The sequence below is a fragment of the Formica exsecta genome, unplaced genomic scaffold (assembly GCF_003651465.1).
Source record: "Formica exsecta isolate Colony F162 unplaced genomic scaffold, ASM365146v1 scaffold175, whole genome shotgun sequence".
Lineage (NCBI taxonomy): Eukaryota > Metazoa > Arthropoda > Insecta > Hymenoptera > Formicidae > Formica > Formica exsecta.
The window spans coordinates 734,853-753,267 of record NW_021849067.1 but is presented as its reverse complement, the minus strand read 5'-3'; the positions used below and the strand labels follow the sequence as shown (position 1 = coordinate 753,267).

The following is an 18,415-nucleotide window of genomic DNA, read 5'->3' as shown; positions in this document are numbered from 1 at the left end:
ACACACACACACACACACACACACACACACACACACACACACACACACACACACACACACACACACACACACACACACACACACACACACACACACACACACACACACACACACACACACACACACACACACACACACACACACACACACACACACACACACACACACACACACACACACACACACACACACACACACACACACACACACACACACACACACACACACACACACACACACACACACACACACACACACACACACACACACACACACACACACACACACACACACACACACACACACACACACACACACACACACACACACACACACACACACACACACACACACACACACACACACACACACACACACACACACACACACACACACACACACACACACACACACACACACACACACACACACACACACACACACACACACACACACACACACACACACACACACACACACACACACACACACACACACACACACACACACACACACACACACACACACACACACACACACACACACACACACACACACACACACACACACACACACACACACACACACACACACACACACACACACACACACACACACACACACACACACACACACACACACACACACACACACACACACACACACACACACACACACACACACACACACACACACACACACACACACACACACACACACACACACACACACACACACACACACACACACACACACACACACACACACACACACACACACACACACACACACACACACACACACACACACACACACACACACACACACACACACACACACACACACACACACACACACACACACACACACACACACACACACACACACACACACACACACACACACACACACACACACACACACACACACACACACACACACACACACACACACACACACACACACACACACACACACACACACACACACACACACACACACACACACACACACACACACACACACACACACACACACACACACACACACACACACACACACACACACACACACACACACACACACACACACACACACACACACACACACACACACACACACACACACACACACACACACACACACACACACACACACACACACACACACACACACACACACACACACACACACACACACACACACACACACACACACACACACACACACACACACACACACACACACACACACACACACACACACACACACACACACACACACACACACACACACACACACACACACACACACACACACACACACACACACACACACACACACACACACACACACACACACACACACACACACACACACACACACACACACACACACACACACACACACACACACACACACACACACACACACACACACACACACACACACACACACACACACACACACACACACACACACACACACACACACACACACACACACACACACACACACACACACACACACACACACACACACACACACACACACACACACACACACACACACACACACACACACACACACACACACACACACACACACACACACACACACACACACACACACACACACACACACACACACACACACACACACACACACACACACACACACACACACACACACACACACACACACACACACACACACACACACACACACACACACACACACACACACACACACACACACACACACACACACACACACACACACACACACACACACACACACACACACACACACACACACACACACACACACACACACACACACACACACACACACACACACACACACACACACACACACACACACACACACACACACACACACACACACACACACACACACACACACACACACACACACACACACACACACACACACACACACACACACACACACACACACACACACACACACACACACACACACACACACACACACACACACACACACACACACACACACACACACACACACACACACACACACACACACACACACACACACACACACACACACACACACACACACACACACACACACACACACACACACACACACACACACACACACACACACACACACACACACACACACACACACACACACACACACACACACACACACACACACACACACACACACACACACACACACACACACACACACACACACACACACACACACACACACACACACACACACACACACACACACACACACACACACACACACACACACACACACACACACACACACACACACACACACACACACACACACACACACACACACACACACACACACACACACACACACACACACACACACACACACACACACACACACACACACACACACACACACACACACACACACACACACACACACACACACACACACACACACACACACACACACACACACACACACACACACACACACACACACACACACACACACACACACACACACACACACACACACACACACACACACACACACACACACACACACACACACACACACACACACACACACACACACACACACACACACACACACACACACACACACACACACACACACACACACACACACACACACACACACACACACACACACACACACACACACACACACACACACACACACACACACACACACACACACACACACACACACACACACACACACACACACACACACACACACACACACACACACACACACACACACACACACACACACACACACACACACACACACACACACACACACACACACACACACACACACACACACACACACACACACACACACACACACACACACACACACACACACACACACACACACACACACACACACACACACACACACACACACACACACACACACACACACACACACACACACACACACACACACACACACACACACACACACACACACACACACACACACACACACACACACACACACACACACACACACACACACACACACACACACACACACACACACACACACACACACACACACACACACACACACACACACACACACACACACACACACACACACACACACACACACACACACACACACACACACACACACACACACACACACACACACACACACACACACACACACACACACACACACACACACACACACACACACACACACACACACACACACACACACACACACACACACACACACACACACACACACACACACACACACACACACACACACACACACACACACACACACACACACACACACACACACACACACACACACACACACACACACACACACACACACACACACACACACACACACACACACACACACACACACACACACACACACACACACACACACACACACACACACACACACACACACACACACACACACACACACACACACACACACACACACACACACACACACACACACACACACACACACACACACACACACACACACACACACACACACACACACACACACACACACACACACACACACACACACACACACACACACACACACACACACACACACACACACACACACACACACACACACACACACACACACACACACACACACACACACACACACACACACACACACACACACACACACACACACACACACACACACACACACACACACACACACACACACACACACACACACACACACACACACACACACACACACACACACACACACACACACACACACACACACACACACACACACACACACACACACACACACACACACACACACACACACACACACACACACACACACACACACACACACACACACACACACACACACACACACACACACACACACACACACACACACACACACACACACACACACACACACACACACACACACACACACACACACACACACACACACACACACACACACACACACACACACACACACACACACACACACACACACACACACACACACACACACACACACACACACACACACACACACACACACACACACACACACACACACACACACACACACACACACACACACACACACACACACACACACACACACACACACACACACACACACACACACACACACACACACACACACACACACACACACACACACACACACACACACACACACACACACACACACACACACACACACACACACACACACACACACACACACACACACACACACACACACACACACACACACACACACACACACACACACACACACACACACACACACACACACACACACACACACACACACACACACACACACACACACACACACACACACACACACACACACACACACACACACACACACACACACACACACACACACACACACACACACACACACACACACACACACACACACACACACACACACACACACACACACACACACACACACACACACACACACACACACACACACACACACACACACACACACACACACACACACACACACACACACACACACACACACACACACACACACACACACACACACACACACACACACACACACACACACACACACACACACACACACACACACACACACACACACACACACACACACACACACACACACACACACACACACACACACACACACACACACACACACACACACACACACACACACACACACACACACACACACACACACACACACACACACACACACACACACACACACACACACACACACACACACACACACACACACACACACACACACACACACACACACACACACACACACACACACACACACACACACACACACACACACACACACACACACACACACACACACACACACACACACACACACACACACACACACACACACACACACACACACACACACACACACACACACACACACACACACACACACACACACACACACACACACACACACACACACACACACACACACACACACACACACACACACACACACACACACACACACACACACACACACACACACACACACACACACACACACACACACACACACACACACACACACACACACACACACACACACACACACACACACACACACACACACACACACACACACACACACACACACACACACACACACACACACACACACACACACACACACACACACACACACACACACACACACACACACACACACACACACACACACACACACACACACACACACACACACACACACACACACACACACACACACACACACACACACACACACACACACACACACACACACACACACACACACACACACACACACACACACACACACACACACACACACACACACACACACACACACACACACACACACACACACACACACACACACACACACACACACACACACACACACACACACACACACACACACACACACACACACACACACACACACACACACACACACACACACACACACACACACACACACACACACACACACACACACACACACACACACACACACACACACACACACACACACACACACACACACACACACACACACACACACACACACACACACACACACACACACACACACACACACACACACACACACACACACACACACACACACACACACACACACACACACACACACACACACACACACACACACACACACACACACACACACACACACACACACACACACACACACACACACACACACACACACACACACACACACACACACACACACACACACACACACACACACACACACACACACACACACACACACACACACACACACACACACACACACACACACACACACACACACACACACACACACACACACACACACACACACACACACACACACACACACACACACACACACACACACACACACACACACACACACACACACACACACACACACACACACACACACACACACACACACACACACACACACACACACACACACACACACACACACACACACACACACACACACACACACACACACACACACACACACACACACACACACACACACACACACACACACACACACACACACACACACACACACACACACACACACACACACACACACACACACACACACACACACACACACACACACACACACACACACACACACACACACACACACACACACACACACACACACACACACACACACACACACACACACACACACACACACACACACACACACACACACACACACACACACACACACACACACACACACACACACACACACACACACACACACACACACACACACACACACACACACACACACACACACACACACACACACACACACACACACACACACACACACACACACACACACACACACACACACACACACACACACACACACACACACACACACACACACACACACACACACACACACACACACACACACACACACACACACACACACACACACACACACACACACACACACACACACACACACACACACACACACACACACACACACACACACACACACACACACACACACACACACACACACACACACACACACACACACACACACACACACACACACACACACACACACACACACACACACACACACACACACACACACACACACACACACACACACACACACACACACACACACACACACACACACACACACACACACACACACACACACACACACACACACACACACACACACACACACACACACACACACACACACACACACACACACACACACACACACACACACACACACACACACACACACACACACACACACACACACACACACACACACACACACACACACACACACACACACACACACACACACACACACACACACACACACACACACACACACACACACACACACACACACACACACACACACACACACACACACACACACACACACACACACACACACACACACACACACACACACACACACACACACACACACACACACACACACACACACACACACACACACACACACACACACACACACACACACACACACACACACACACACACACACACACACACACACACACACACACACACACACACACACACACACACACACACACACACACACACACACACACACACACACACACACACACACACACACACACACACACACACACACACACACACACACACACACACACACACACACACACACACACACACACACACACACACACACACACACACACACACACACACACACACACACACACACACACACACACACACACACACACACACACACACACACACACACACACACACACACACACACACACACACACACACACACACACACACACACACACACACACACACACACACACACACACACACACACACACACACACACACACACACACACACACACACACACACACACACACACACACACACACACACACACACACACACACACACACACACACACACACACACACACACACACACACACACACACACACACACACACACACACACACACACACACACACACACACACACACACACACACACACACACACACACACACACACACACACACACACACACACACACACACACACACACACACACACACACACACACACACACACACACACACACACACACACACACACACACACACACACACACACACACACACACACACACACACACACACACACACACACACACACACACACACACACACACACACACACACACACACACACACACACACACACACACACACACACACACACACACACACACACACACACACACACACACACACACACACACACACACACACACACACACACACACACACACACACACACACACACACACACACACACACACACACACACACACACACACACACACACACACACACACACACACACACACACACACACACACACACACACACACACACACACACACACACACACACACACACACACACACACACACACACACACACACACACACACACACACACACACACACACACACACACACACACACACACACACACACACACACACACACACACACACACACACACACACACACACACACACACACACACACACACACACACACACACACACACACACACACACACACACACACACACACACACACACACACACACACACACACACACACACACACACACACACACACACACACACACACACACACACACACACACACACACACACACACACACACACACACACACACACACACACACACACACACACACACACACACACACACACACACACACACACACACACACACACACACACACACACACACACACACACACACACACACACACACACACACACACACACACACACACACACACACACACACACACACACACACACACACACACACACACACACACACACACACACACACACACACACACACACACACACACACACACACACACACACACACACACACACACACACACACACACACACACACACACACACACACACACACACACACACACACACACACACACACACACACACACACACACACACACACACACACACACACACACACACACACACACACACACACACACACACACACACACACACACACACACACACACACACACACACACACACACACACACACACACACACACACACACACACACACACACACACACACACACACACACACACACACACACACACACACACACACACACACACACACACACACACACACACACACACACACACACACACACACACACACACACACACACACACACACACACACACACACACACACACACACACACACACACACACACACACACACACACACACACACACACACACACACACACACACACACACACACACACACACACACACACACACACACACACACACACACACACACACACACACACACACACACACACACACACACACACACACACACACACACACACACACACACACACACACACACACACACACACACACACACACACACACACACACACACACACACACACACACACACACACACACACACACACACACACACACACACACACACACACACACACACACACACACACACACACACACACACACACACACACACACACACACACACACACACACACACACACACACACACACACACACACACACACACACACACACACACACACACACACACACACACACACACACACACACACACACACACACACACACACACACACACACACACACACACACACACACACACACACACACACACACACACACACACACACACACACACACACACACACACACACACACACACACACACACACACACACACACACACACACACACACACACACACACACACACACACACACACACACACACACACACACACACACACACACACACACACACACACACACACACACACACACACACACACACACACACACACACACACACACACACACACACACACACACACACACACACACACACACACACACACACACACACACACACACACACACACACACACACACACACACACACACACACACACACACACACACACACACACACACACACACACACACACACACACACACACACACACACACACACACACACACACACACACACACACACACACACACACACACACACACACACACACACACACACACACACACACACACACACACACACACACACACACACACACACACACACACACACACACACACACACACACACACACACACACACACACACACACACACACACACACACACACACACACACACACACACACACACACACACACACACACACACACACACACACACACACACACACACACACACACACACACACACACACACACACACACACACACACACACACACACACACACACACACACACACACACACACACACACACACACACACACACACACACACACACACACACACACACACACACACACACACACACACACACACACACACACACACACACACACACACACACACACACACACACACACACACACACACACACACACACACACACACACACACACACACACACACACACACACACACATACCATATGTTATATATACATTTTAAAGCGCAAACACGTAAACGCGTTAGAATGCGGTAGATGGAATAGACGCGATTGCGAAATTCTTATTCTAACAAGCATGCATTGGCTTTTTGCCAAGTCGTGATGCCGGACCATTAACGAGCGGGCATTGCTTATCAGTTGCTGAGTTCGCGCTACCGCGCCATCCGATGTCCGATGACCAGCCGTCCGATGAAACTGTTTCTCCGTCCTCTCGTATCACCTAGAGGGACCTCTACGTCTCATAACTCGTCGCCGCATACCGGCTGTAAATGATGAAAACGATCTCGGCGTTGGCGTTGTCGTTGGCCGCCAACGCTCATCGATCTATCTATATCGATCGTAGATCCCGATTCGCGTCCTATCGCTCATGCGCCGTCATTTTATTAGTTATTTATAGACATCGCATCGATTTATCGCGATTATTCTTATACTAACAATAAGAGGATAAAATATGTCTCTCATTTTCTTTCTTCTCCCCCAGATTACACTATTTTTTCTAATCGATGACAACCGTATTAATAAGATAACCACAAGCGTGGACTAAAATGGTGTCCTCGATATTCGTACCTACTTTCACACCTACACACATACGCAACACACACACGCAGCACACACACACACACACACACACACACACACACACACACACACACACACACACACACACACACACACACACACACACACACACACACACACACACACACACACACACACACACACACACACACACACACACACACACACACACACACACACACACACACACACACACACACACACACACACACACACACACACACACACACACACACACACACACACACACACACATACATAAAATGCGACTTTATCGTAATATTTTTACTTGCAAAATAAGGAGAAAATAAAGAAAAAATATATATAACCAATACGGTTAAAAGCAAAATACAATTGATGCAAGTTGCAAAGATGCATCAATGTATTTGTTTGAAAATAGAATAATATATTTTGATACGCATAGAGAGAGAAAGAGAGAATTTCCTTTCCCATTATTATTGGGCAGTACCTGTCATAATTGACGTGTACGCGTGAATATAAAAGTTGAACGGTTGCAACCGTATTGAGACGAAATGAGGGAAAAAAGAAATAACACACTTGCCGGGAAATGAAAGACGCAAATTCCATGGGTTCCACTGACTGTAGAACGAGTATAAAAACAAGTTGGGCGCAAATTCAAATATGGCGGAAAAAAAGTGTCGGACGTGGTCGTGGCTCGCGCGCTCGCGCGCTCCGCGCTCGCGCCTCGCGCCTCGCGCCTCGCGCGGTCGGCAAACGGCAAAAGGGCAAAGAGCGAAAAGTGCTGCCATCACGGAAGCGCTCGGCGACGGCGACGCTATCGGCGGCTCCGATCCCTCCAAAATCGCGCGTACATTGGCAACATTGTTTTTTGGTAGTTTACAAATAAAATGGCCGATTGTGAGGCTAGTTTGGTATGGACAATAAAATATGCAATTATGTAAAATTAATGACCATCGGCGGTGCGTGCGTGTAAGCGAGAAGCGAGTACCGTGAGCGGGAAACGCGGAAAAAGTGTGCGGAGCGCGAGTGAGCGTGTGGGAGTGCCGCGGGAAGAAGGTGCAGGTTGTCTTCCGAGAGGACCCAGTGGACGCCGCGGGAGCGAGAGAACGAGTGCTCCTCACTTATGGTATCCAACACATAGAAAGAGCCCGTCTAGACGTGCGGCTAGAGGCGGCGTGCTTTTTTCTATTGGCGCACAGCGGCGCGGCAACAATACGAAAGGCGACTCTACGAAAGCATCTACGGCCAATTCAGTCGTCGCCCGCTCCGATATTACCGATGATGCACTCGCCTCGTCCCGCGTAAGCTCCCCCTCGTCTCGACGCATCATCTCCCGGGGCCCGCGTCGCGATCCCGAGATCGGCGAGAGCGCCTCGGGAGCACGCTTCGTTACACACTTATGATACTTTGGAGGTATTAACCACCTTACAGAATTTACTCCAATTCTACGTGCTCCGAATAGCCGGGTATTGTCAATTACCGAGCCTGCGAGCTACGATCGTCGCATTATATATTTTACGGCCGTTCCTGACAGATATGACACCTGTATTTGATATCCAAGGCCAAGATACTGGAGTGTAACGGGTACGTTTATTTGGAACCTCTCAAAATATTTCCTACGGATCAGTTTGTTGTAGTGGAAAGGGTTGGCGAGGAAGATGCATTGGTAGAAACGGAGGAGCCGACAACCAGCAGCACCGCGTCGAGCCAGACTAACCCATCCGTTACAACTTTGACGAATATGTGTACTACACCTGGCAATGCGGGTGCAGGATTCGGTGGGTACGCTTGGTCCTTTAGCGGACCAGGGACAGAGACCCGGGAGAATGCCCAGAGCGAACTTGCGACGAATATCAGTTATGCCGTTAATAATAATCAGGATCAAGGATCCAGTCAAAAGATACAGGTTGACATCAAACCGGCAAAGGTTGCAGCTACCACTCACCGTCGTCCAATGTTTGCGATGAACGAGAGTTGTCAGCAAACACCCACTACGCATCATGGCCATACAGGGGGAGCGCATAATCAAACGACCCATGGTACTCACGTTCGCGCTAAAAAGCATCACGATGTATTTTCATTAACATGTGACAAAGGCGGATGCAATTGCGACGCGGCGCATCCCACACCTCCACCTTCCTTGTTCTCCAACACCTTAGTTTTTACAACAGCCGATAAGCATGCCATGAGCAAGCACTTCATGACACCGCTTGGACCAATACAGCTTACGGCAGAAGAGTGCAATGAAATTTTAATGAAGAGAGCAGCCGCTGCGTCTAATCAAGCCAACGCGGCGAATAATGTGGCGACGAGTCAGACGGACAGTACCGCTCATTTCGGGCATGTTCTCACCCATGTCAACACTACGCAAATCGAGACAAAAGTCAAACAGCAACAGGATATGGGAAGTCAGGTCCGTGTGCCCAAGGAACGACCGTATTCTTGTTCCGAATGCGGGAAATCCTTTCTGCTGAAACATCATCTTACGACGCACGCGAGAGTACACACTGGAGAACGGCCACACATTTGCGTTCATTGCGGCAAGAGTTTTGCGCACAAGCATTGTCTTCATACGCATCTGCTACTGCACAGCGCCGAAAGGCCGTACCAATGTCGCGAATGTAAAAAATCCTTTACATTGAAGCATCATCTTGTAACGCACACTCGCGTACACACTCGGGAACGGCCATTTGTCTGCCAGGAATGTGGAAGAGCATTTCCTCTGAAACGTCACTTAGTGACGCATAGTAAGTTTCATTCGGGAGAAAGACCTTATGTTTGCGAAGAATGTGGAGAATCTTTTTCTCAAAAAGATCATCTTACTATGCATTCACGCTTCCATGGCAGCCTACATCCATTTGTTTGCCATGATTGCGGTGCGACTTTCCAGAGGAAGTTTGAGTTGGTTAATCATGGTCGGCTGCATGGCAGAGTTCCACACTCGTGTACTGCTTGTGGAAAAGAATTTCTGCAGAAGAGAACACTTTTAGCTCATATGCGCTTACATACAGGTGAAACACCCTATGCTTGCACTGTTTGCGGAGAAGCATTTCCTCGGAAGGCAGACTTGGTAGCTCATTCAAAGATTCATAATAACAATACAAATACTGATGAGAAGTCTCTTACATGCAGGTGAGACATCATAAATAGTATAATTAGTTATAATTAGCAATTTACTAACTTTATTTTAGGAGCAAATTTTCAAATCATTCCTTTTCAGTCTTTTTACAATGAGAGAGATTAATTTTATAGTGTACTTCTAACAATAACTAGGATTGTAATAAAATATACAATAAGGTGTTTTATAAGGGAAAGTAATATATTCTGGATATAGAATTTAAAATATACGATACAATGCTGCGAGTTAAAATCATTTACATCGGCATATATTTTGATGCAAAATGTATAATGGAAACAGATCGTATCCTCTTAGTTATAGTTTTTTATTTAAGATAGTCGAAAAGAAGTATATTAGAAAGCAACATTTTTTAAAACTTATTCATGTATCTGATTAATAAAATAAAATGGATCCTAAGTTTTAACATTACAGTTAAGCGAGAGAAAAAGCTAAAAGATATATAATTCAAATATATGTTTATTATTATGAATATACAGAGTATATATTTTATCTCTTTTTTTGTAAGAGCATCAATTCCTAACAACGAGTTATCATTTCAGGGAATGTGGATTGGATTTTCCAAATCGAGAAGCTCTAAATTTACATCAAAGGTTACATACTGGTGATCGAACACTTGTAACGGATCTTTGTGGACTAGCGGCCGCCTTCCAGCAAACTCCGGCACATTTCCTTACCCCAAACACTCCAACAACTCATCAGGTAATGATCATATCGTTTTTGTAATTCAAGATACGTTTACGTAAAGAGAGATATTTGAAGATAATGTAGATTTCAACTTTATTCCTTCAATGAAAATTTAGTTTAAAAAGTAATCACATTATCGTTTTGATTTTATTTAGTATTAATTTTATCTCAGAGAGATTATTATTTGCAAAACACACTATTTTTTATATAAATTATTCAAATATTGCCCTAATATATCGCGGATAAAGATATCTTACTATGGAATTAGAAAGCATTATATGAATTCAAAGTGTATAAAACATGTAATTAATAAATAAAATATTTATACAGATGAACGGACCGATAGGAACGCCTAGTGTTAGTCATATGCACGGCGCAACTCAAACATCGCCGCCAGTGGGATCAGGACCAAAACCTAAGCCGCACATTTGTCCTGATTGCGGTCGTGGCTTTGCACAGAAGCATGGTTTGTCGCAACATCAACGACGTCACACAGACGGCAGCTGTCACATAAGATCCCACGTATGCGACAAATGCGGCAAAGCTTTCTTCCAAAAGAATCATTTGTTACTACATCAGCGTCAACATATGGATCCGCCACCTAGTATACTTAGACAGCAACAAAGACAAGCTGCCCAAGCTGCTGCTCAACAAGCGCAGCAGCAGCACAGCAGCAGCAGCAGCAGCAAGTGCAACAACAACAAGTACAGCAACCGCAGCAGCAGCAGACAATGACCGTCGATACAAAAACGATTCAACTGCAGGCAATACAGCAGCAAGTACAACAACAGGTACAACAACAGGTACAGCAGCAACAGCAGCAGCAGCAGCAACAACAGCAGCAGCAGCAGCAACAAACGCAGCAGCAGCAGCAAGCATGTTCCGTGGACGCTAAAGCAATACAGTTGAATGTCACCATGTGAGACGGTATAAAGACGAAGGACTGGAAAGTCCTTGAAACAATAGCACTCCCAAATGCGCACCCCGCTGCCACCCTCTGCACGCACTTCTCTTGTACTAACAATATACATTAGATATATATTTATTATCTCTAGATCCAAATACGGAATAATCGATTTTATTACAAGAGTATGTAAGAATATACAAAATATACATACTATATTCTAATTAATATAAGGCTTGTAACAAGAAAATAAAAATAACCACATGTTAGTGTTTTACATATACTTTATAAATATACAAATATAAAAATAAATATATATATAAATATATAAATATATACTCTAGATATGTAAAATGAGACTAAACAAATTAGTTGCCTTAACGAGAAGAAGAATTTTAATGAATATATTAACATATTATTTGGTGATTTTTTCATTTACTTTTATTTAGTAGGACGTCACTTTATAAGAAAGTATATATTAAATAAATCAAGATATAAAGGAAAAAAAATAAGTTCGCCGTGTATCGCTGCTTTGTTGTTTATCCTTCTCAATGTATTTGTACGATGATAATTGAGACGAGGTAATTTGTGTATGAACAGAAGGATTAGAGAGTGGAAGATTCTGTAAACGATTTCGGCGAAGAGAAAGAGGGTGGCAGACATTGCGCATTTATGAAGCATTTTTAAAGCTTAGATTTATCCAAGATAGCATTTTAGTCCCGCGCAATTTATATTTTTACGTTAAAGGATACGAGCACACAAACTGCTTGTTAAATTTTAGAAATACGTAAGAATCCCGGTTTTATAAAATCCAAATATCAATAAATGGATGTAAATGTTTTTCGTGAGAAATTAACGCGATTCTCGTATCGGCGACATATACGATGTATACATTATAAACATGAGACTAATACATATATTAGTTTTACATCAATCATGGACGGTATGTTTAAGAAGATATCGCAAAAATTATATATATATATATAAATTACAAAGATTGGTCCATGTATTCTAATGTACATGTAGAAATCTCTGTAACGCGCACTTCATGTTTAGAATCGTGGGAATTACTAGCCGCATTTTTAATTATCTTCTTTGATTAAAATATTTCTTCACCATTTCTTCTTCGCGATAAAAAAGTACGCGTCGTATTTCGATACAGATACATGAGATTGCTTAGTGGGCTCTTTTAGTAAAATGCAAATTTAATTTCTTTGTCAGCAAATATATATTAACTGATAGATTAGTTAGAAAATCGGAAGAAATACGAATAAAGGTTTCCTACATAGTTTTAAAATACGTATCTATCTTTTTTCTGAAGCAACATAGAGTACTGCTGATATACCGATATTCGTTTATGTGAAGAAACTACGAAGTTTTTAAAGTGCGAGTCTTATCTATCCGTGCCAATTTTTCTATCATTGTCAATTTTTTTATCATTATATTCTATTATACAGCGACATTCAAAAATTACAAACATTAATCAATATTTTATATATTTTTTCTTTTTTGGTTAAGACGATAAACTTTTAAGTTGCCTTCTGCATTTTCTACTTTTTTGGTTACAAACTTATTAAACAATTCGAGAAGTTCCAGAATACTGTGGACATCACATCGGTATGTAAGTAAAGTAAGTACATATCGCGCAATAATATGATGGAGGTATATTAGATTGATTAAAAAGTTTGTGCGTTTTTCTTTTATCATATATTAGTGTAAGAGTATAAACAACAATTGCGCAAAAAATTATACAATTTCGTCATTAATCTATTTTTGAGATCTGAGATGTGTTTATACAAATGTATATTATTTGTCATGTTTTTTATACAAAGAGCATACCAGAATTGGCGCAAGAGTGAATATGTGTCGTTTCTTTTTGAAATTTGAAATTGGTTGATTGAGAATGTCTCAAGATCAAAAAGATTATAATTTATTACAATCTTTGAGATCATCTTTTACAGCAACATTGAACGTTTCAATTCCATATCCGATGATCTCGAGTTAAAATTTTCGATTAAAGGCCATTTTAAATTGAACAATGTATAATATTTTGCATGTTATTTATTTGCGTCTCCAAAGTTCAATTTGCTAAAATCTTCATTTTAACTAGATTATAGAATTATTGATGTTTCTTCAATTTAACTATGAAAAATCGATCATATTTCCCTAAGAATATCACTTAATGCGCATCTTTCGTCGATTCTGGAATGTAAGAGGAGATATAATGTGCGAACGACAAAACGTGCATTACCAAAATAGTAGAACTAATTGCAGATTTTGCTAAGCGTTATTAAATAAACTCTTAAAAAAAAAAAAAAAAAGCCGTATGTACAATAAAATAGTATTTTCGATAATTATCTATTATTTGGCGAAATTTATTTAAATATTTACAAAGATAATATCGGACGTAGATAATTATATCTTCATCTTTAAAATATATGACATTTTTTTTCTAAAATAAAAAAGAAGAAAGTAGCAAATATATCTCTTCACATGTTTGAAATATAATTTCATCTTCTAAAATGAGAAAAAAGGAGACAAGAGGGCTGCATTTTTTCATATCTTTCAGGTATGATTATATCTCAGTGTGTGTAAATTCAAATATATTTATAGACTAAACACATACACACATATATATGTACAGATGTTTGACGACAATGATAATTGTATAAAATAGTTTCAATGTGGGAGAAAAAGATTGT

The 18,415-nt window shown here is 45.0% G+C and overlaps 1 protein-coding gene across 1 annotated transcript; it reads left to right on the top strand.

The window, feature by feature from the left end:
- Nucleotides 1-12,526: 12,526 nt before the first annotated feature.
- LOC115233510 (zinc finger protein 567-like) lies at nucleotides 12,527-18,042 on the top strand (the record flags this gene model as incomplete). The annotated part of the gene is given in 4 exon segments (XM_029803996.1): nucleotides 12,527-14,118; nucleotides 14,665-14,824; nucleotides 15,140-15,473; nucleotides 15,476-18,042. Coding segments are annotated over 4 exon segments (2,343 nt in total), but the record flags the coding sequence as incomplete, so codon positions are not given.
- Nucleotides 18,043-18,415: the final 373 nt, after the last annotated feature.